Source organism: Onychostoma macrolepis, chromosome 02 (assembly GCF_012432095.1).
Source record: "Onychostoma macrolepis isolate SWU-2019 chromosome 02, ASM1243209v1, whole genome shotgun sequence".
NCBI classification, from domain to species: Eukaryota; Metazoa; Chordata; class Actinopteri; order Cypriniformes; family Cyprinidae; genus Onychostoma; species Onychostoma macrolepis.
Genome location: NC_081156.1, coordinates 13419748 through 13444230, shown reverse-complemented (window position 1 = coordinate 13444230; position 24483 = coordinate 13419748). Strand labels below are relative to the sequence as shown.

General features: G+C 37.9%; 1 protein-coding gene across 1 annotated transcript; it reads right to left on the bottom strand.

Moving 5' to 3' along the window:
- Positions 1-113: 113 nt before the first annotated feature.
- On the bottom strand, positions 114-24449 carry atr (ATR serine/threonine kinase). The gene is made up of 47 exons (XM_058759021.1): positions 24202-24449; positions 23994-24085; positions 22921-23073; positions 21963-22834; positions 20668-20849; positions 20402-20581; positions 20148-20332; positions 19583-19735; positions 19229-19427; positions 18443-18693; positions 17344-17531; positions 17097-17197; positions 16828-16999; positions 15433-15603; positions 14761-14955; positions 14424-14609; positions 14145-14240; positions 13174-13304; positions 12737-12880; positions 12111-12204; positions 11840-11965; positions 11491-11697; positions 11239-11352; positions 10317-10432; positions 10107-10227; positions 9891-10028; positions 9542-9755; positions 8898-9070; positions 8459-8623; positions 7492-7583; positions 7308-7399; positions 7046-7223; positions 6793-6969; positions 6410-6569; positions 5977-6156; positions 5496-5638; positions 5297-5394; positions 4485-4717; positions 4260-4394; positions 3876-4076; positions 3635-3778; positions 3395-3545; positions 2573-2729; positions 2258-2411; positions 2015-2166; positions 696-801; positions 114-435 (listed from the first exon to the last, which is right to left on the bottom strand). The coding sequence occupies exons 1-47, from the start codon at positions 24255-24257 to the stop codon at positions 262-264; spliced, it is 7902 nt and encodes a 2633-aa protein (XP_058615004.1). The 5' UTR covers positions 24258-24449; the 3' UTR covers positions 114-261.
- Between the last annotated feature and the right edge of the window lie 34 nt (positions 24450-24483).

Below are 24483 nucleotides of genomic sequence, written 5' to 3'. Positions count from 1 at the left end.
AGAATCATTTTAAATGTTTAGTGCTAAAAGCTAACGCTTAATATTTGCTTGCACTATTACACTAATGCTAATATTTTACTTTCAAACTCCTTCAAAACAAAACACAAAAGAATGAAGACTCTTCAAATGTGAACAAAATTTAATGAACCTTTTGAGGAACACTGAAAACAACACTGACAAACATAACCATTTTTGAAAAAATAAAAAATACAGAACTAAACAGAAATATTATGTTCTCCAACTCTGAAGTGCAAATGTTGATCACAGATAAGGACCCCATCCAAGGTACATGAGGCACAGGAGGTTATCATCCGTGGCTTCCTGGATGAGGTAGTGTACATGGCCCTCAATGGACAGAGGCAGGCCCATCACTTTATTCCTGTTCTTGATCACTCCCTGAAGACGCTGCTCTATGTCCAGAACATGAGTCTTAGCCTAGAGTGGAACAAAACCAAATTATGGCTATTTACAACTATCACTTAAGCTCATTACTTAATCTATAGTTAAAATGCAGCAGCTCAAATTGCATGTAAAGACGAGGCACTTAAAGTACTCTAAGCAAGTGTTTCAAATTTCTAACCATAATGTCTTATGTTTATACATTCAAGCCTGCTTAGCTGAATATAAAAGCACATATGATAGACGTCATAGATAAGGATCTTCATTCAGGCTGAAGTTATTAATGGGTTAAGTACCTTCTCATTGAGGATCTCTCCAGATTCATTGACTTGTGTCTTAGAGGAACCCTTGACAGGTTTACTCCACTCCACCAAAGGATCATGCAGGAATGTTTTTAAAACACTGGTGAAAATGAATAAAAAGACATCATGAAATTTTAAGTATTATACAAATACTGTATGAAATGTTAAACTCGTTATACAAATCAAACACACTCAACATAGAACAGAGATTTGGTTTGAGAGATTTTTCAGTATTCATGCATTTTTACTGCAGTATTGTGTCTACCAATAAGTGCTGCTATTTTGTGGGTCTTTAAGAAATATCATTCAAAACAACTGTGCATTTAACAAGAACATAACAGTGTTCACAGGTAAAGTAGCGTACTTATTTAATGCACTAATTTACAAGTGAGAAATGCATTGCATTTTAAGCTCAAAAGTGATTATTTAGATTGCAAAAAAATAAAAAAATAATAATAAACAGTGCTACAAATTACTTAAAAATAATGAAAATATTAATATTGTATATTTTGTTTTGGTTGTTGTAGTCCAATGATTGTTTATTACAATAACAGAAAGAAAATTGATTAAAATACAGTTCTGCATAATAGGTTGAGCATAATCTTAATCTGTAACATGTGTCATAAAATATAATACTGGTCAATCTTTAACCCCTGATAAATAATATACCAAAAAATAAAATAAAAAATAAACAAAAAGAGTAGTAGTGAGAGCAATTGAGGTGATATGTATGTTTCAGCATGTATGATACTACCGTTCAAAAGTTAGGGGCCAGTATGTTTTAATTTTGAAAGAAATTAATACTTATTACTTATTAATAAATACTTCAATTTGATCAAAAGTGACGCTAAAGACATCTGTAAGGTTACGAAGGTTTCCATTTAAAATAAAGGCTGTTCTTTTAAACCTTCTATTTATTGTATTCTATTTATGCATCATAGTTTCCACAAAAAATATTACACAGCACAACCATTTTTAACATTGATAATAATAAATGTTTCTTCAGCAGCAAATCAGCATATTAGAATGATTTCTGAAGGAACATGTGACACTGAAGACTGAAGTAATGGCTGCTGACAATTCAGCTTTGCCAAATAAGTTTAAAATATATTAAAACAGAAATAGTTATTTTGAATTATAATATTTCTCCATATTACTGTTAGTACTGTATTTTTAATCAAATAAATACAGCCTTGGCGAGAATAAGAGACTTATTTCAAAAATATATTAAAAAAATAAATAAATCTTGTTATCCCCAAACTTCTGAACTGTAGTGTAAGTTTGTCTGCCTGTGTAAGTTCAGAGATGTTCACCTCATGAGTGGCTCTCTCTGGTCCCTCATGAGTCTGAGTGTGACTTCACAGGCCTGTCTGAACAGACCCTCTGTGCCCATCGGCCCCATCGCATGAACCATGTTCTGAGTGAGCCGGAAGGGAACCACCTCAGGAACATCAAATGTCTCTCCCTTAAGCACCAAAAACACATTTAGTCTTCAGTTACCCAAAGATATCAAATATAGGGAGCAATAAAATTGTCACATTTCTCATTCATCTCACCTTGTTGAAGAGGCAGTTGAAGTCCACATGGACACACTCGCCAGTTAGGGAGTCAAACAAAATGTTCTCTCCATGGCGATCGCCAAGGCCAAGAATATAGCCCACCATAGACATGACCGCAGTAGATCGACAGTAAGCAGACCTGCTGTTGTACCTGTGAAATGCCACATTTGCCCCGTGTGCGAAGACATTCAAGTAAGTGCTTTTCTAATGTATTACTCAAAATTCACTTTAATAGCTAATACTAAGAAACATTTAGCATATTACTGTGCAAAGATACTATGAATATGAACACTGAAAACCAGTAATATATACCAAGAGGTGGGATCAGGAAACGTCCGTAGGAACCACTCATGAAAAACTGGTGGGTGTCTGGCACACAGCACATCTTTGTGCAGCTTCAGCTTCTCCTGAAAAGATGCTGTCTTTGGCAAAATCAGCTTTCGCAGCTCTGTCCCACTGACATAGATCCCTGTTCAAAAAAACAAATACACCAATTTCACAAAAAAAAAGGAAAGTGAAAACAGCCTGAAAAAAACTAAATATTAAAACAGCATGTTTAACACTCTCTAGAACTGATTCTGATTGGTTAATCAATATTTCATGTCTATATACAATACCAGTCAAATAAAAAGGTATTAATATTTATATATTAATCTTAATGTATTAAAACAGAAATGTTTTCTATTTGAATATATTAAAATTTATTTTATTTGTTATGTCTCACATGATCCTTCAAAAATCATTCTAATATGCTGATTTGCTGCTCAAGAAATATTTCTTATTATTATCATTGTTGTAAATAATGCTGCCTAATATTTTTTTTCCAGGATTCTTTGATAAATGTGAAACAGAAATCTTTTGTAACACAATAAATGTCTTCACTCCCTTTTTTAGCAATTTAATGCTAAAATCCTGTCAAAAAATAAATAAATCTTACTGACCCAAAGACTTGAATGGTGGTAGGCCTGTTTATTTATTTGTTAATAAAAACTGTAAGCTGATGATTATTACAAAATAAACCACTTCAGACTGATACAATATTTTTCTTATGATCTGTGTCAGGATTTATTATGTGACACAGCATTACTCCATTATGACATGCACTTTATATCCTTAAGAAGAGAATCAGCACACCTTTCTCTTTATACAGCTTCGTGAGGATGTGGCGTAAACCCGCCGTGTTGTTGACCCACTCTATTATGCCACACTCTTCATTCAGAGGGATGACCGCGTATGTCCGAATGTGCAAATCCCTCCGTCTAGACTCTACATCTTTCCTCAAAGACTAAAAAAAGTCAAATTTTTATTAGGAAGGTTTTCAGGAAAATGCAGTTCACTATTCAAGTATATCGTGAACAGCACAACTCTTAGTACCTTATTAATGAGACAGTTGAACTCCATCAGACGGCAATCTTTCCTCAAGTCATCTTTAGGTTTGCACATCATGGTGTAGAACTTTCCATCAGAGCCCTTGAGCGAAATCTTTTTTGGCTTCTGCAAGGATGCCAAGATCTCCACCTTCATGCAATGAAATGTATAATATCATGAATAAAGTATCATCTAAATTGAGTGTGATGCTCAAAAACTGGAGTATGTTGAAACAGGTGGGCCTGACTGTGTCATCGAAGCCAGCGAGGTAGACCCAGTGTCCCGGAAAAGGGTCATGTTTGGGGTTGGCTCCTCCAGTGGACGGCAGGGTGGGTATAAGGACAGACTGCAGGGGGATGAGGATCTGACTGAAGGTAGGCTCTTCCACCAGTTTCTTCAGCATTTTGAAGTGTACACTCATGCTGAGGGTGCTGCTGTTCCCATCCACCTACACAATTAAACAAAACACAGTTTACCTGCATCCAAACGCAAGAGTCATTTTAGAACCAACAGATTTAAAAATGCCTAAGTGGACAGTTGAGGAATACTAAAGATTAATAATAAATGCATAAAAGCTGTTTCCTTGGAAATCTAAATATTATTTTCTTGCTAGCGGTACAGGCTGTCCTACTGGTTTATTGCCGAGCTCCACCAGCTTGTCAGTCAGTCTGTTGGCATCTCCTATAAATTTCCCAAATGACTCATTCAAACTGATAGCCTTCTTCAGGATCTCTTTACATCTGTTCATTCGTGTTGGATAGGAGGACTAAAAAAATGAAAGAAGCATATACATTACACAGTTTATATTTGTGAAATGACATTATTTATGGTTGTAGATGTGGCTGAGATGTCTGACCTTTGACACAGCCGTCATCATCCACATAGCTTGTTGAGGGTAAGCTAAGAAAACTTTGGCCACAATCTCCATCAGCACAGCAAAGACCTCGTTGTTGGAGTGGCAGATTCGGGAGATGAGCTGTGAAAAGGCCGTAAGGAACTGGTAGGGCGAGAGGTTGCTGGTGTGTTCGCTGATGACGGAATTGATCTTAGTGAGTTCAGCACGCATCTGGGCTCGGTCAGAGCGGCCAGCTGAAAAAGAGGGAGAAAGCTGGTGTATCACGGTGGTCTGTTTTAACTAGGTTAGTCAATCTTTGGGTTGATAGTAAATTGATTTTAGTCACTAGGCTACTGCACTGCAAATTCAGTTACATTAGGCAAGAAAAAAATCTTCATAATATTAAGAACAATAATTAACTAGTATAACTAATACTATTAATATTTTCACTTTTTTGTAATATTGCACACTTTTTTTTAACAAATTCTTCCATTTTTATCATTAGAAATCAATTACTGGTCAACAAACGATTTATGATTTAAAAGGTTAAAAAAATTTAACAATGCATATGAATCTGCTCAATTCATAACCAATGCATTGATAAAATAAGTAAATCTTTTAACTGTTTATTTTAAAACTATAGTTAATCAATTTGATTGATTATTTTGACTTGTTGACTTGTCAATCACAGGCCAATAAAAGTATTTAAATATTTCAAAATCAATGCATATGATTCTGCAAGATTTGTAATCAATGTTTTTGTAATACAATAAGTTAATTGTTTATATGCTTAGTTTTAACACTACAGATCATCACAGGTTATTTTGTTTTACCTTTTTCAAACTCATAAACTTTGGCTCCGAAGTCTAGCCACAGGGTTAGCATTCTGGGCATGGCTTGATAGATGTACTGATTGCCAAACTGCAGGGCTCTATGAAGAGAGCAAAGCATTACTGTATCCACCTATTGCACATTGAAACATTTAATTCATAACTGCTCCTACAGGAGGATAACAAATAGAAAACATCTTACTTTCCAAAATATGTGACGATATAACGGATGAGGTTGCCCTGTCTTTCCAGTTTGCTGTCAGTGACCATGGGCATCACCTTGTCATAGTATTTGGCCAGATAGAAATTACCATCCTCCCATTCTGGTAATAGATGTGTGACATCCTGTATTTATGAAAGAAAACATTTTGTCTGATCTACGACTGGGCAGAGTTAATTGTGAAGAACATTTGAATAATCTAAAGAACCATTTTTCACTATAAACAACCTTTTGTCCAATGGAAAAGTTTCATTTAACAAGTTAATTTATTTTATGTTTACATTATGTTGACCACTTCATGTGTTTAATAAAGAGAATGTTACAGTACTTGAATCTTGTTGTAATTACATTTTTAAGTTACGTAGTTAAACATTAAAAAAAAAATTCCCCCATATCACCCAGCCCAAGTCTAATCGATCTGATTCCTGTTGCATTTGTCCTCGTAAGTAATTGACTGAAATACCTTATATGTTTTCATTATAGCATTGCTCTCAAAGTTGGCCGTATCTTCCATGTATCTGCCCACCAGCAGCATGGCATTCCCTTTTATCTGGATTCTCTTTGGGTCCATGAGTGGCTGGTCATCAGGAAAACACTGCTGCACTCCTTTCTGCAGGACTATCAGAGCCTGATGTACATCACCCTATAAAAACAAAATTTTTTCTTATAACAATTTCAATGACGGAGAAGAGCTCCATCAACATTTAGCTCATCAGCACCAATAGCTTCGTGGTCAGCGTGCGGATATATAGCGCTGTTGCGCTTCGGGCGTCGCGGACCTTTCCCGATCCTGTCCCACTCTCTGTCTCCCACTTTGCTTCATGTCTACACACTAATAGACCTATCCAAATAAAGGCAAAAAAATCTTAAACAATATTTTAGCTCAATTGTTATACCTTAGACCAGAGCCATTTGGCTTTCTCGATGAAGAGCTCAGAGAGGTGGGAGTTCTCAGCATTGAGCAGGGCGTTGAAAGCTGTTTGGTGATGACCAGCTCTTCTGGCCACACGAGCGCTTTGCAGCCAGCACTCACCGACCTGCTCCTCACCCGAAGAACTGCAAAGAAGTCTTCATCAGCATAACAAACGCACTCTCAAATCTAATTATTATTATTTCACCACTCAAACACAATAGTTACAGAATACCTAACCCTAACGAATTAAGAATGATTTATAAAGAGAAAAGACAATATACTACCAAGTATCTTTAAATTAACTCATTACTTGGCATGGAAGTAAAACATTTTGTGTTTTGAACAGAAAGTAGCATGTGCTCATACCCCTTGCTGAGATTGAGAAGAGCTCTCCGCAGGGCCAGGATGGGTTCCTTGGCTCTGAACGAGTTTTGGGTCATAAGTTGGCGGGCGTCCCAGTTGAGTTTGGGCTCAGGCTTTTTTTCTGTGCTTTCCTTCTGCAGTTCAGTGAAGGCATGCTCCAACTCACACAGCATGTGCAGCCTAAGACCCAACACGAAAGTTGAGCATACTGTATGTGTGGTTTTTATTTTTCCAAAATGGTCAACCACTAGATTACCTGACAATGTACTCGTATCCTCTCTGATAGGTGCCACACTCAAAACTGGCTGCTGATAAAGGGACGACTTGTTCTTTTCTGGCTATTTTAAGTTTTTCATAGAATGCCTCGGAATCTTGCTTCTTGGCAGCCAGCAACATTTGGCCAAGTCTGACACCCCATGTGCTGGACTTACAATCTATAAAACAGATGTGACAAACATTAATGCTTCTTCAATCTGAAAAACATTTCTATGTTTCTAGAAACAGCAAAAATCCTTTACCAGAGGCAAGATAGTCCTCAACCAAGTCCCACTTTGAAAGCTTCCATGCTGCCTCGACTCGGTACGCATTCAGATCGGACTTCCATCGTGGCCTTTGTAAAGGAAATAACGTCAGTTTAAAAACACAAAACATGGAGATGCATGAAACGGTGTCAGAAGACTGCGCCTACAACAGTACGCCTACCTGCTTGCCAGAACTCCATTGACCTGGGTTATTACTGTAGAGAGTTGGCCAAGACCCAACATAGAGTTCATAACACCATGATAATGGACAATCTGCATGCAAAGATAAGAAAGTGAGAGGGAAAAGTATTAGTTACCATAATACTAAAAATTAGAAAATACATGAATGGTTAACCATGCAAATATCAGTGACAGAATACTCTCAAGTTAAACTAAATCAAATCATGTTTCCAATATGATCTTACTTAAAAGATATGAACTACACTTGTATGACAAAAGATATTAAGTGAAGTGAAATTACTGCATAGGATTCTACAGGATATAACAAAAAATGTCATATCGGATCTAAAAAAAGCATATCAAATATTCAAGAAACCCCATATAAATTGCATCATTCTGTAATTAAATAAAATTAAATGGTTTGACTATTATGGAGCCCCAAATCTGCATACAAACATACATACATAAATAAATAAATAAATTATAAAACAAATACAATTCATTTTTACATATTTAAATGTACAATTAATTTTTATAAATACAATTTTTACTTTTTTAATTAAATGTAGTGCTAATTGTATTTTTTGTAATTCATTTTCCTTTAACTATTTTCTCTATTTCTTTTTAATTCTTCCATTTAAGTTATTTTCACCAAGTTATTTTTCATATTATGTCAAATTACAATTTTCCAGAAATATAAACCGTTGTGTTAACAAACCTTTATTTATTTATTTGTTTGTTTGTATTTTTTACAGGTTTGTTCCTTCATAGACACTATCATTTTGCACCATTTTTTTTTTTTTGTTTAATGTGCAAAATTATATAGTGTTGAAATTCACACGTCACTGGTGTTACTATGTTTAACTTGTAATTTACTTACTATGGCACTGGGTCCGTTTGGACACTGGAAGCGCACACTGACCTGAATTTGGCATGTACCCATAAGAATAAGTGTGTGTGGTTCTCACCTGGTCTGGCTCGAGTTGGATGGCTCTGTCGTAGCAGGCAGTGGATTCACGCAGTAGTCCAATGCTCTCATGCTCCAGGATCTGCTCTCTCAATGACGGCTCCTCTTTTCTCAGAGCATTCACACCCCTCACGCCATCTGGCTCGTGCATGGCTGCATACATAGTCTAGAAGAGGGCCACCAAAACAGACTTAGGAGCACATCTGATTTCTAGACAAATAACAACCACATTAATGTGCATTAATGTGTGAATATTTTCAAACTCCAAGCATATTTGATAGATCAGATTGTATTTTATTACATCTCTGGAATACATGCTTCTGATTGATAAACTGTAGCATTGTACAAAGTATATAACAGCAGTTTTCTAAGTCAATATTTCATGTTCATTTATTTATTCAGTCAGTAGCCATAACTAGTAACCATAAAAACGTTAAGACCTGGAGGAATGAGAGATGGTCCTGAATGTTCTGCTTCTTCTCACGGATAAAGGACTCAAAGTGCATGACAGCACGTGTGTAGGCTCTGGAGCGGAAGGATGCCTTAGCCAGCACATCCTGAGGAATGCTGTTCAGAAAGGCCACTACACTTTGATACTCACTGTTCTCTGGGCCTAATAGAATGAAGAAAGAGCCAGAAATACTTTAATTTCACTGGACTTACACACACGATACAGAGCTGAAAGATATAACTTACATGTTATTTCTGTTGCATTGTTTAGAATAAAATATTTTTATAGAAAGAAAAAATTCACGGTATAATGAATTGAGTCACATCAGTAGTGTGTTATTGATGCAATTTAAAAATGTGACCCTGGACCACAAAACCAGTCATAACGGTCAATTTTCTTAAATCTTAAATCTGACTAAATAAGCTTTCCATTGATGTATGGTTTGTTAGGATCGGAAAATATTTGGCCGAGATACAACTATTTGAAAATCTGGAATCTGAGGGTGCAAAAAACTCAAAATATTGAGAAAATCGCCTTTAAAGTTGTCCAAATGAAGTTCTTAGCAAAGCATATTAATAATCAAAAATAAAATTGATATATGATGGTAGAAAATTTACAAAATATCTTCATGACCTGTGGCCTGTGGCTGTGGCTGCTCTCTGGCATGTTTGCCTGGCCTCTTGTTGGTACTCAGACTCTGCAGCTTGTGGCGGGACCACTGAGTGAGGTGGTCCAGCATGGAGAAGACAGTTTGTGTGCTGAGCTGACTCAGACTGGAGGCGTTATCCTGCAGTCGCACTAACCGTGGGTCACCCTCCTTTAGGACTGCCATCATCTCTTCATTCACCTATAGGACCCAAACAGAAACACTATTTTAAGCATTTCACTGTTTCTTTTACTAGATTTCACTGAGAAAAACTACATGAACAGTTTCCAATCAAAAATGAATTGCGGGTCCTTTCCACAGAGATTGAATTTGTACCTCTCGCTGCTCCTCCTGAGTGCATCCAATCAGCACATAGACCAAAATATGGGGCAGCAGATAGATGGTCACTTTGTAATCATGCTTTATGATGAAACTACAGCAGTTGAACACTTTTCCAGCAAGTTCATGTCTAACCTGAAACACATTAAAAATGAGGTTAAATTAGCCTTTTAGGCATATTTGAGGCTGGAAAACAAGTGGATGTGGACTTACTTTACTGATGAGATATCCTGCCCAAGTTGCAGACCAGTCAGAGAATTTGCTTCCACGGCTGGTAAGATATATAGGCTTTTTCAACTTAGACCAGTTCACCACCTTCTGAGAGCTCTTATACCTTTAGATGATTAAAACAAGTCAGTTTTATGAACACTGGATATACAATAAGCAGCAGACAACAAGCCATGCAAAAGGATCATGCCCAACCTAGTATTCAGATGCGGCTCCAGGATTTCCTGAACCTGCTCTGGGAATCTTCTCCATAGACGGCGACCTGGCGAGTCAGTCCTGCCCTCCCGACATTCAAATAATGACAGCAGCTCCTGAAACAGAAGGTTACAGAGTTTAACTACCCTAATTGGTACCATAACGTTTATCAGCTGATATTTGAGATTTTTTAATTTATCAATATCAGTCGATATCTAGAATTTTAAATACGCATGTTCATTTCCCCAATTTTTACATTTAAAGGGGTCATATGACGCAATTTCATGTTTTCCCTTCTCTTTGGAGTGTTACAAGCTGTTCATGCATAGATAAGATCCGTAAAGTTGCAAAGATCTCAAATCCAAGTCTCAAACCCAAAGAGATATTCTTTCTAAAAGTTTAGACTCAACCACACATTCCTAAAATGCCTCATTCAAACACGCCCCCTACAAATCTATGTCACTGTGTTGGACGATTTGCATAACACCGCCCAAGTGTTTACACAAAATAAGAATGCATATCTCTTATTCTCGTTGTAGTATTATTGCTGCCACCATGTTGAGGAGACGCTGTGTGTTTCCAAATATGGTAAGGGGTGTAACATTTCCGTCACACAATTGAGGTATTAGCCCAATCACAACGCACTGGACAGCTGGCCAATCAGAGCACATCATACTTTTCAGAACAATGAGCTTCGTAAAAATCGACACATTTAAGAAAGGCAGCGCAAAGAGGAGCAACAATGTGTTTTTTTTTACCTTAAACCGTGTAAACACATTGCATTACACTAAATACACTAAATAATGTTATTTTTAAGAATAAAAATACTTTAAGAGTACTTTAAGAGTAAAAATACTTCTAAAATCTCAAAGCAAGTCTAAAAGTGAGTCACAAAGGATATTATCATTAGCACAGTGCATACCTGCATGGCATACGCCGCAGCATCTTGAGCTCTCACATCATCTGCATAGGCTAGAAAGGCTCTGGTCAGCTCTGTCAGTAGTTCATAGGCAAAGTTTGGATCATCGATCCCACTCTAAAAGCATAAAGACATTCTCTTTATTCTGTGCCTAACACTCAGAATACAGAAAATGCAAAGCTACACACTTAAAATGTGATCTTCAAGATTCTGCTTGGCACATACAGGAACAAAACTGTCTGAGGAATGTCTTACCACAAATGTCGAGCCAGTTCCCTGAGTGTCAGCGGGTGACAAATCAAGTCGACCAGGATCAATGGCTCCCAACTGTCCCAGGCATTCCCCACACAAAAGCCTGGCTTCAGGATTGACGTCCTGGCAGCCCCGGAGCAACACGGTCACTAACTGAGAGATCACTGGCTCCACCATCTCACTGTCCAAGACATGCTTTAACAGAGCATCCTACAGAACAAACAAATATACTGTAGATCAAGCTTTCAGGCCTTTGATGTGTTTTATTTTAAGCCTCCTTAAAATAAAGATTCCTATACATGTATTTGCATCCAAGCTGGTAATGCTTTCTCATTTATTGAGTGAGTCTGACCTGGTTTTTGTATATCATCTCCTTCAGGCTGGTGAGCGCATGGATGCGTACGTCCACATTCTCATGCTGGATGGCCCGCATGGAGAGCTGCAGCGCTGCCTGCATGTCAGTGCTCTTTGAGGTTTGCTGTAGTTGAAGAATTATGTATCACAAGCGTAATTATTGTAATAGTTTCATTGTGTTGAACTCATGTCACAATATGTAGCACAACTGACTTTTACATTGTTTTTTTGCACTTGTTGCTGAGATGATTGGTTTGTTTAGGTTGTACCTTACGGTTATCTTGAAGGACCTTGTGAATGTTTTTCAGTTCTGGGTGGTCAGGAAGGAAGTAGATTTCATGAAGAAAGTCTTGCACTTCCTCCCTGAGATAGGAAGGTCATGAAAAAAAGATTTTACCAAGGGAAAAAAACAAATACATTACAAATTACATTTTTGTATAATTTATTAGTGTTACAGTGTAAACTAGGGCTGCACGAAATATCGCATGTGATTGTCATGCGCATCTCTTCAGTAAAGCTGGTTCTGTGATTAGTAATAAATCTCCATCACCTGTTTTCAAATGGAGCGGCATTTAATACATAAAGTCGTAGTTCACCAACAAGCTACGCAATTCGCGCTCAGAATCGCAGATGAATTGCCTGCGATATTGAACGTGATACTGCGTAGCATGCGTAGCTATATCACATGCGATATACCGTGCAGCCCTAGTGCAAACGTTAAAGTAATAGTTCACCCAAAAATGAAAATTCTGTCATTAATTACCCACCCTCGTTCCAAACCCGTAACGTTAATTATTAGCATCTATAAAAATATCTAAAAATCATCAAAAACCTTTAGAGAACTAAAGCCATTTCTAGCCTACAACATAAAAGAGAAAGGAGGAATGAGACACACCTGTTCTCCACTATGAGGTAGTGCATGATCACCGCCGTCTCTTTAGGCTGGATGGAGATGAGAGGTAATAGAGCAACGATTACATGACTCAGAAGCGGACCCAGATAGGACGGGTCAAGACAGCGCACGAAACAGTCCCACGTCCTGTAAACCAACAAGACCAACAATAAAGCCCATATCCTTGTTATTGTGTGGGTAAAGTGCAATTACGATTTCATCCTCTGACCTGACTGCATATTAGATACAGTTGGCTCTTGCTGAGCTTAAATGTTAAAATATAAATGCAAATCTGGTGTCCTGCCGAGTTCACTGCAGTAATTAAAGAACAATCTGGATCTTATTAGCAGCACTCTCATGCAGATGGTGCTTCTGATACTTTTCGCAATCTATTTGCAAAGCTTCTTCTGTGCATTCACACCACTCAACGAGAAACACACCTGCAGCAGAGCTCTGGGAAGTCGTCCTTGTACCTCAGACCAGTTCTGAGTGTGGTCATCATCTTCACTCGGACCGAGCTGATGTGCTTTGGACCCATTAGCTTCATCAGGGCCATTAAACTGTTCAGAGCCTGAGTTGAGAAAAAAGGTCATAAATTTACTGACATAATGTCGACAGAACAATCTTGCAACGTCAAGTACTAAGTTTTCTCAAGAGCTCCTACAGCTCTAAATTCTTTGTACTATATAACCCACACACTGATAAAGATTATATATTTAAAATCCTGAGTTCATGGAGATTTTTACTTGTCTTGTGACATGACAAAGTGATTAAAGTTAAAAAAAATAATAATAATAATTCTTTAATAAATGGATTCATATTATTTTTCTCTGAGAACAAAAAATTAGAATTTGTAAGGAATGTTTGCTTTAGTTCACAAGTAGGACTAAACATTTAATTTTTAACCGATTTGTTGATAAATCGAACACTTTTTGGTGTTTGACTTTTTTTCTGTAATAGTTGATGCATAACAGCCTGCTGCTGTATTGATTCTGTCAATTCAAAACATTTATTTTTTGTTTAAAAGAAGAGAGAAAGTCATCACGTGGATTTGGAACAATATGACAAAGTAAATAATGAAAGAATTTTCATTTTTGGCTAAACTATCCCTTTTGTCCCAACAAGCCATGACAAGCAATGAAGAACAGAACATATTGTCCCACCCCCAAAAAAACTCATTGGTTCAAAATCCAGCTGCATATAACAGTATATTAAACATTAAATATATTCTGACAGGTGCATTTGCCATTTTCTGCAGCATTTTGCTTTCAGTGAGGACAGAAAAAAAATATTACAATATGCTGTGCCTAGAACGTGGTGTATGATCAGTTTGTAATGCAGTAAAACAGATCATAGCTACTGGAAGCTAATGTTTCACATTAATTCCACACAAATTGTATTCAACACCTACCATTTTCTTTTTCTCTTTCTCTCCAGCACTAGAGCTCAATAGCTGCATGTTGAAGAAAGCCAGAATGCCCAGGAGCTTGGGCTGCAGATAATCTGCCTGCACAGACATACAGCACAGTGACAGACGGCATTATTTCCAGAACAATGACTACAATAGACAACTGAAAACAGACTTCAATGCATTTAACTGTGTAGAACAAATGTGCTTGAATCAGTTTGTAAAAGATTTGCTAGATACTCAAGGGCCTTAATCTGAGGGTTATTATTAGAGCAGCTGTACCATGCGTCCTGGGGTGGTGATTTCTCTTGGGCCCTGGTAGGGGTCGTCACTGGAGGCAAAAGAAGCTAAAATAGCAAGTCCATTAAAGACCTGCTGGTAGTGTTCTCCTAGACGCAAAAGCAACTCATTATGAAGACCCTGGAAATCCTGTCTCAGCAGACTGCCCAATTCAATTTCTGTCTCATTCTGTGAAAAAACATAAAATAAAAAATAAAAATAATAATATATATATATATATATATATATATATATATATATATATATATATATATATAGTAATTTGTCTTTTCCTCACTTTCCTCACTACTCTCCTGATTTGATAATATGAAAATCCCACCTTAAGGTAGTGGAAGGCTCTTTCCAGCTCCTCCTTGGTACAGGAACACACAAGATGGGAGAATATATATTTGAAGTTATTGATGAGCATTTCTCTGCGGTTGACATTCAGTTGCTTGGCAATAGTGCGGATCAGGGCAGAAGCTGTAGGACTGGCCTTGGCTGCCAAAAAGGGAAGAAGGACCTGTAGTGTCCGCTGTGAACAAAGAGACAGAGAAAGCTCATTACTTCAGTCAATAGTCACAGTTTAGTTTATAGGAGAAATTTATCCTTGCTATCAAGACTACTCACATTTTATTGTACTATATCTGACCCAATCTAAAGGGATAGTCTATCCAAAAATCATTTACTCCCCTCAGGTCATTCCAAACCTGTATACTTTTTTTCTGTGAAACACAAAAGCTTTGCGTCCCATTGCCATTGTATTTTTATTAATTTTTTTCTGTCCATACTATGGAAGTCAGTGGGACCTGAAACCATTCGGTTACCAAAATTTTTTTAAATATCTTCTTTTGTGTTCCACATAGGAAAGTAAGTCATACAGGTTTGGAACAATATGAGAGTGAATAAATGACAGAATTTTCATTTTTGGGTGGACTATGATCCTTTTAAGGCTGTTCTATTACGTCAGAGGCTGATCTTGTTGAATCTGATATTGAGATGTTGGACTTACATTGAGAAAACGATTAAGGTCAGGAAAATCAAAGACATGTGCCACGTGAGACAGAATGTCCAGTGCCAGCTCTCTCTGATTGGCTGCTTCCTCCTGCAGAGCCTCGCTGCTCTGATCTGGTGTGCAGCGCAGAGCCGTCACATGTCGTGAATGCAAAGACTCCACCAAGAACTGCAGTAAATGAAAAGGTAGAACCATTATTACATATTATTACATGGACTAAGGTTTGACTGACCACAAAGTTTAGTTCGTTTTAACCTAAACAAACACTGTTCTCCATTTCTAACGCATAGTTTTTAAAGGGCACCTATTATGCCCCTTTTTACAAGATGTAATATTGGTCTTGGGTGTCCCCAAATGAGTCTGAAGTTTCAGCCCAAAATACCCAACAGATCATTTATTATAACAGCTGGAAAATATCATTTTTGGGGTGTGTCTAAAAAGAGCTGATTTGGAGTGTATTGCTTTAAATGCAAATGAGCTGCATATTCCCGCCCCATCTCCAGAAGAGGACATCTCTCTGCATTGCATATCTAACTTACAGCAGTAAACAGCTGGTAGAAGCAACATAACTGAGAGCGAGAGAATCAGTGTTTAGCCATACATATGGGAAGCCAAATGCACTGAGAGTGGGACGAAACAGCGCAATGTTACAGATCAATTGACCAAGCCACGCAACCGTGCTACCGAACGAATCTCGTGCTATGAACGGTGCAAACTAATCTCACATGAGCGGCGCTGATCAGTTAAAAATACTTAATGAACGCACACAAATACGGTTAAAACGCTAAGCACTATATAAAGACATGACATTCACAAAGGAGTCTGGAGTGATACATGTATTTAGGTAGATTTTGAGGCGCATTACCTTGAAAAATGAAAGTAATCCACAGTGTGCTCAGATGTTGGGAGAAAATGAAGACTCTTATGTTCAGTCTTACATCCAAACACAGAGCACGGGGATTGCTTGTGAGAAATTGTTGACGTTACAGATGCTCGAGCACGGAGAAAATAGAGGACAGCCTACAACCGCTGAGGCGCGGAAATTATAGCAATGCAGGGCTGTCAATCAACCCCCGTGGCCCGGCCCTACGCAATGTGACGTCACACTGCGGTGAGAATCAAAACGGCAGGCCTAGTGAGACTGACTTGGTTTAAAGAGGATTCAAAAATGAGGAGTGGGTGGATTTTTATCATTGTAGGGTGGTTGTGTTCACCCACTGCCAACACACATTTATGTCCAAACACGGATTTTGCATAATAGGTGCCCTTTAAGCTTTTTGAAGGTGATGAAAAGCTTATGTTGGTACTCACATTGATACATATAGCACCACATAAAAGCGCAGCATTATTAATAATGAAAACATCATCACATTATCAGAAGTGCACACTGACCTGGCAAATTGGGTTCCTGCACTGATTGAAGAAGGACTGCAGTTTGAGGTCTCTACAGGTGGCCAAAGCCTGGATCTCTGTGTAGGCTGCTACCGACACAGGATTAGACTTGGACAGCAGGCAGTGCAGAAGACGAAGCAGAGCAAAAGACACCAGGTTCCCTTCAGCAGCTCTGAGAACCACCATAAGCAAGCAAAGCATTGTTGATACATGATTTGAAAACTGTTAACAACAGGAAGGATCAATAGATACTAAAAGTGTCACACTACCTCCCAATTTCTCCAGTGGTTAATATGAGTGTGTTTTTGAGTTCATTGTTTCTGGAGGTCTTTGCATTTGTATAAGCTTCTTTTAGCCTGGACACAAGAAGCTGTGAAAATCAAAATCATAATACATCCATTAGTTAGTTTGAATAAAAGAATATGCTAAATGACATTGACAATGAATGACATTAAGTGCCAAAAAAGTGGTGATGGTTACAGCATGTTAATATAATTTGAACTGTAAAATCTGTACCTCTTTCAGGAAGCCATTTCCATTCCAGAACTCTAGAAGATTCTTGATATTTTGGCCGAACTTTATGCGGACTTCCTGGTCAGGGTCTTCAATGAGGTTGACTAATGTGCTAACCAGAGATTTTGTGTCAGGGTCACTGTTACCCAGATCCACATGCTTGAACAAGTGGCGTATATTCCTGATAAAAGCTGCCGTTTCAAAAGACAAAAGTTGAGACTTTTATGGTGAGCAAAAAATATTTTCACAGTACACTGTATATACACTGTAAAGGCTGCAAAACATAAGGGACATACTACCAAAGCACAAAAAAGTAAATAATATTTAATAAATTAATTGATTCCCATTTAGTTATTTACATTCTTCAGACTAAGCACTTAATCCTCAAAACAGATTACGCCTTCCATGCTGAAAACTGTTGGAATAGTGACTTTGCATTTTAGTAATTCCAGTTCTATTGTCCTGAAGTCAATGAATTTTCTTAATGGGTTTTTGGTGATATCCCTGAAATAAGGTCTGTGGTTCACACAAGCTCAAGATATTTTAATGTTTTATTTTACAGCATAAAACACCAGTAATAAGCCCATGTGATTTTTTAAAGCCAATTCTATCTCAAGCTTTCAGAATTTTTTTTTTTTTTTAAATAAAGAGTAAAAACGTTGTCAGTAGCCTCATGGTGGTGAAGCTGAAGTCATGCAACTGTGTAGTTATTTTATAGCCAAATGCAGCAAAGTTCATTGATACAGGAAGAAGGAGGCGGGAACGGGTTCAAAATAAACGTACACTTTAAGAACCAATGTAAAATAAACAAACGCAACAAGCAGCAGCAGCCGCCTCAGGACCAACAAAACATAAAATGACCCAGGCCTGGTCCTCTCTTCCTCCATTGTTGTCATTTATAGGCTTCAAAATTCCAAAAAGTTGTGTTCATTTGGAAAAAAAAAATGTTTTCATCAGGAACAAAATGTGTAACAATCACAAACCAGAGCTTTTTTCTGCAATAATCCTAAAAAAAAAATGTTTTTGTCAAGGGAACCAGTGTGATTCTCATTTACAGGCTGGCCTACAAAAATAGATCATCAGTGATGCTGATGGGACTAACCTTGCTTGACCTTCTTGTCCTCCACAGGTTTGAGCAGCAGAAGGAAAGGGGTGAGGATGGAGGCTCCGATGGAGGAAGTCTGGCTTGGGTGGGAGTCTGAAATGCTGAGACCAGCACAGAGCAGCTCATGGGATGGCATCGTCTCCTGAGGGACCTGCAGTTGTGAGCTCTCAGACAAACAGCAGGCCAGCTGCCCCGTAATACCAGCCAGCTCGATCTTCACTTGTGTTGAGCTGTCCTGGAGTCTGTGCCTAAAAGCATTATTGAATTCAAATGTTTACAAAAGTGCAAAAAGTTCCCTTTTTTAACAGTAAGATAATACGCAAATCAGCATATTAGAATGATTTCTGAAGGATCATGTGACACTTAAGACTGGAGTACTGATGCTGAAAATTTTGCTTTCATCACAGGAATAAATTACATTTTAAAATATATTTAAACAGTTATTTTAAATAGTACAAATATTTCAAAATTGTATTGTTTTTGCTGTACTTTGGATCAAATAAATGCAGGCTTGGTGAGCAGAAGAGACTTCTTTAAAAAACATTACAATCTTACTGTTCTAAAACTTGACTGGTAGTGTACAATGCATGTGGATTTTTTTTTTTTTTTATTAATTTAAAATGTAAAAACAGAATACATATTCTCAATAGAAACTTCCATTTCAAATCACCAATTTAAAATTCCCTGACATTTCGAGGTCTGCCATGACCATAAGAATCCTGAATTCTTGGAAATCTGGAATGATGTTTTTGACTTAAAGTGTGTGACTGTTAGATGACGTACAGAAGGATCTCGTGGATGAGGCTGTAGGATTTGACTCCTAGGTGGTGCAGCAGAAGGGGGAAGCCTCTGACAGCACTGGCCCGCTCAGCTTCACAGTTACTTTGCAGGGCCCAGCGGTAAACCGACGACCGCCAGTCACCGCACACACTCTTCGACAGCAAGGCAAGCAGAAACACACAGTGTGCTCGAGTTTGTGTAGCTATAATCAAAAGTACAAAACAACAAACATTGAAATGTAAGTACTGTAAAAAAAATACAAATAAAACCTGTAAAATAAATTAAACTTATTTATTTAGGAACTACATTGCAATAAACAGTTATCATTAACATTATGAGATACTATAAGATACTTACAGTAGACAGGAGCAAGTTTCTGGGAGAGAGCAATCAGACTTGCAGGAAAAGAGGCCGTCTGATAAACCGATTGTGAAGAATGCTCAAGCACCCATGGGATCGAGAGCAGAGCACAAATGTTCCTGTAAAAACCTGTCTCACCCTGACTATTGGCTGTAAACAGACAATACAAATCAAATCAATTCAAATGAACTGATCTAATTCCATTAAATACATCTACAAGCTGCTCTTGAGTGAAAATTCTGAAAAATTGTATATAATCTATAATCTTTAGCAAATCTCAAAATGAATATCCATTTTCCATTTTGTGCATTACAGTGTTGTGGTGCCTAAATTTAGTTGTGATATTAAGTTTTGTGATTTATTATTAGAAGAAATACTATTTTATGTCAGCTATTTAAAAGTTATCTCACTTTAACTTAAAATAATAATTAACAGCTTTTTGGTTTTGGACAAAATGTTTATATTAGTGCATCCCGAAAAATTAACCAAGATTCAGTTAAATAAAACGGTCCTTTGAGTCAAACGTAGGTTTTAATAAGGATCTTGCAAAAAATAAACTCACTGTTAAGATAAAGGACAGCATCAAGGATCCTGACGGTACCCTCCACCAGAGGCTCCAGCTCTTCCTCATTAGAGGTGTTTGCCATCACGGTGCGGCAGCTCTCGACTACCTGAGCCAACATCTGAGGCTTTAACCAAATGAGCTGAGCTGCATCTGAGGTCTCTGATGTCTTCTCTCCTCTGCCACTGAAGAGGTATTTAAGAATGAGAACCAATAACCATGCAACACAACAAAGGTGTTAAATAAATCCATACCTCTGTGGTCCATTCAGACAGTGCTTTGAGCAAAGTGCAGCCAGATGGAAGATGACCGCCAGTCCATGCATGGTGCTCACGCACTGGCTCACTCCGTGGTCCCTCATCCGGGTCAGTAACTCGTCTAGTCGGCTGTCTACAGCTGCCCACACCTCACTTCTGCTCTTCATGTCCACCTGCCTAATTGGGGACAAGATGAATACACATGGTAAGAGGAGAGACTGAAGGAATGTCTATCTGGAGAGTGGGGACAGAGAATTGCATACATCGGCTGAGTCTTTTCCCCGCTCCTTAGCTGGGTTGGAAGAGAGAGATTTGGGCGTTTGGCTGGAACTTCCTCTTCATACATACTAGGATCAGCAGGGTCCGAAACACCGGCCTGCATATCCTGCACTGCAGCAATGGCTTCTGTCTTGAGGGCAGCGTACAGGTAGCCTTCCACGCTTTGCTAGTTTTCAAACAAAAAATATATCACCACTTTACGACTTGAGATTGGAGAGCTAATGTATGGCAAGACTGTCAGCGAATAACGATCTGAAGGGTTAGTTCACCAAAAATTTTAATTCTGTCATCATTTACTCACCCTCATAGCATTCCAAACCCATAACCCAAACCCTTAAGACTTTTGTTCATCTTCAAACCACAAATAAGGATTTCTGTCCCTTAACGGAATTGAATTTTCAGAGAGATTTCCCTTAATTGAAAATCCAGGTGACGAAACTATGGAAAAGTTCACAAAGAGATTGTAAAAGAAAAACCCTAAGCCTTCTTTTGATCAACACACATCCATAGAGCTTAGAGTTTCCTTGCTTGATGCACAAGATCCAATTAGGTTTGTTCTCATGCTTCAAGCAAGAACGGCTGAGTATCTGTGATTACTGTACCAAATTTGTTTTTTTGTTTTTTATTTACCAAAGTATTATGGGTTTGGCACAACATGAAGGTAAGTAACTGATGACAGAATTTTCCTTTTTGGGTGAACCATCCCTTTAAATGTCAGTCTTTTCCCCAATATATTGCATGACTTAAAGGGATAGTTCACCCAAAAATGAAAATTCTGTCATCATTTACTCATCCTCATGTAGTTCCAAACCCGTATGAATTTCTTTGTTCTGCCGAACACAAAGGAAGATATTTTGAAGAAAGTTTGTAACCAGGCTGTTTTGGGGCACCATTGACTTCCATAGTAGGAAAAATAAATACTATGGAAGTCAATGGTGCCCCAGAACTGCTCTGTTTCCCACATTCTTCAGAATATCTTCCTTTATGTTCGGCAGAACAAAGACATTCATACAGGTTTAGAATTACTTGAGGATGAGTAAATGATGACAGAATTTTCATTTTTGGGAGAACTATCCCTTTAACACTTTGAATGTTCAGTAGCACAAAGATGTCTGAACCAATTTTATGCTGTTTTTATCTTGTTTTTTGAAGCTCAACATGTTGTGTCCCATTCATTTTCATTGTATGGTAAAGAACAGCCTGAACCTATTACTAGACTTAAAAGAAAAGGGGAAAACATAGGTCTTTTTTTTGATAAACTTCTCATGTAACCCTTTACCTCCTGCTGGTCCTGGGTTCCAATGGTCTTAATCAGAGCTTTGCAAATGGCTGCGACTCTCTCCTTCCGGATCTGCACTGCACACTCGTATCCGAGAGGAACAACCTCAAGGACAAAGCAGAAGACTTCACAAAGTGTAGCTTTCACCTCTATTACCTTCAACTGCTCTAGTGCCCCACCAACCACCAGTTTCTCAAGCCTCTCCATCAGCACATTGACATGAACTCTCTCAAATCTGTTGTGTGTGCCTTCCTCAGGATGGAAAACACATTGAGAGAGCTTCTGGAACTCCTTGCCAAAGACACTGAGCTCTGACTCCTCAAAAGTAGGCAAGGAGTCCAGGAGATGCAAATAAGCAGAGAAAAATGGCTGTGAATGGTCTTCAGGGAAACCTCCCAGAGTCACAATGCGAGTTAAAAGCACCATGGATGCTGCCTTGAGTCTTGGGCTCCCATTAGACATTATAAGACAAGTAGAGTCCCATATGATGGCCACTTCTCTTGGGAAGAAAAGGCCTTGCAAAATATCTGTCAGCACCGTTAATGAAGTTACCAACAGCGCCTGAGCTGAGGCATATGAGGACAGATTAAGGATGGTGGGGGTCAGGTAAACGGTAGAATCTCCAGACCTGATGGAGAAGCGTTCCACCACCACTGGCCACTGTGGTGATGATCTGACCATGAGATTCATATGCACTAGATCTTGCATTAAACATATTAGCTCTGTGGAAAAAAGGCCAAATAGGACTGGACCCTTGGCTCTGAAAAGATGAAGCAAGGAACAGATGACTGACGAGATCTTCACGTGAAGATCTTCACATTCTGGGCAAGCAGCAATTCGCAAGAGGCGGTTTATGATCCATTTACTGAAATCTGTGAAGGGAGAATAGAGGCAGACAATCTAAGATGGATGTATTTATGCAGAACTTTGGTATCTAACGTAAACCAAATGAACTTACCAGAGCAGCTGTTCTCTGAGTTTTTGAAGTGATCTGAAAGACACGCTGGGTTTATGAACATTAATGAAGAGGATTTAATAATGTGCTGCACAAAGTCCAGCAGCATCACACACGCTGGCTCAGAACTGGTCTTCTTACATAACTCCAGAGCAACTAAAATGTGAGAAAGATAAAACTGAGTAAAAATAAACATGACACTAAGCATGGACTAAAAGCAGTAAAATTACACTGGAAAGAGACTCATTTACATGAGAAGGACGAAGAGAAATTTCCAACAGATTCAAATATTCTATTAATTTGTTTGTCATAATTTCATCATCCACATGTTGTTAAAAACCACGAAGACTTCCTTTCTTCTGTTGAACATAAAGATATTTTGAGAAATCTCTCAGTGGTTTTTGTTCCTCCATACAATGGTCCCCAAAACTGTTTGTTTACCATCGTTTTTTCAAAATATCTTCTTTTGTTATGCAGAACATCATACAATGATGTGATAGTAAGTAAATAATGACAGAATTTATATTTAGGGGAGAACTTTCTTTTTAATATCACATTGCACCCCAAATGACACACTACTATGAACTAAATATTTAAACATTTAAACTATGTACTCTACCATCTAGTGCATTAATTTTGTATGTGTATGTGTGTTTAGCTGTTCAGAATTCAGATCATAAAAATTAGATGAGCAGCTATTGTAAACAAAGGCAAACATTCATGACAAGAACCCAGAACTTTCATGTGAAAAAAATGTCTTATATTAAATTATTGTAATATTCGTATTGAAATGTGTAACAGTTGTTTAATATAATATACAGTTTTCAGCACATAATCTATTCTAGAAGGTTTCACATTAACATTTTCATGATTCTTTAACCATTGCTTGTACTGTACACACAGGTGATTGTTCCAAGTTGTTTTAATGTGAAGTCAACAACTACCTAACTGCATTATATTTATTTAGCATGGTTGAAACAGCATGAGAGGGAGTAAATAATGCCAGAATGTGAGATGTTCTCCTAAAAACACTAATATCCTCAATAAACTCCAAGATACAATGCACTGTTTCTTACCGACATCAACATCTGTCAGAATCCTGTCAATGAACTGACACAGTATCTGACGAGGTTTCTGTACAGCCTGGTTGTACTCAACCGAACTAGCACTGGAAAAGACATGAGAGGCCTTGTGTGAGCTTTATTTTTCAATATTTATGTTGAGGACACTTTACAAGAGAATTTAACAAGAGAACTCATCGTTATTAGCAGCCATTGGTGTTACCTGGCTAGTTCTTGCAATGCAGGAATCATTGCTGACATCTCTAGTCCTTGCTCCATTTTTACTAGGTAAATGAGCGTTTACTATATACAAAAAAGATGTTTAGGCCGAGCTGACCTAAAAAAAAAAAAAAAAAACATTTAGACAACGATTCAGACTCAAAGTCTGTCCATCCTCTACTTCCACACGCGCATCACTTTCAAAAGTATTTTCGCACTTGAGCTTTGTCTACGGCGAGCGAGTTGCATCCGTCTGTTTGCAGTGGCGAAACGAGTTGGTGACGTA

What these genes read in the sequence shown, in the direction of transcription:
- atr (XM_058759021.1), bottom strand. Translation starts at nt 24,257, where the DNA reads ATGGAGCAAGGACTAGAGATGTCAGCAATGATTCCTGCATTGCAAGAA. An exon ending in TGCTGTCCTTTATCTTAACA is followed by an intron (nt 19,736 to 20,147) that starts GTGAGTTTATTT and finishes GTCTGTTTACAG; the next exon opens with CCAATAGTCAGGGTGAGACA. An exon ending in TACCTCATAGTGGAGAACAG is followed by an intron (nt 12,205 to 12,736) that starts GTGTGTCTCATT and finishes TTCCTATCTCAG; the next exon opens with GGAGGAAGTGCAAGACTTTC.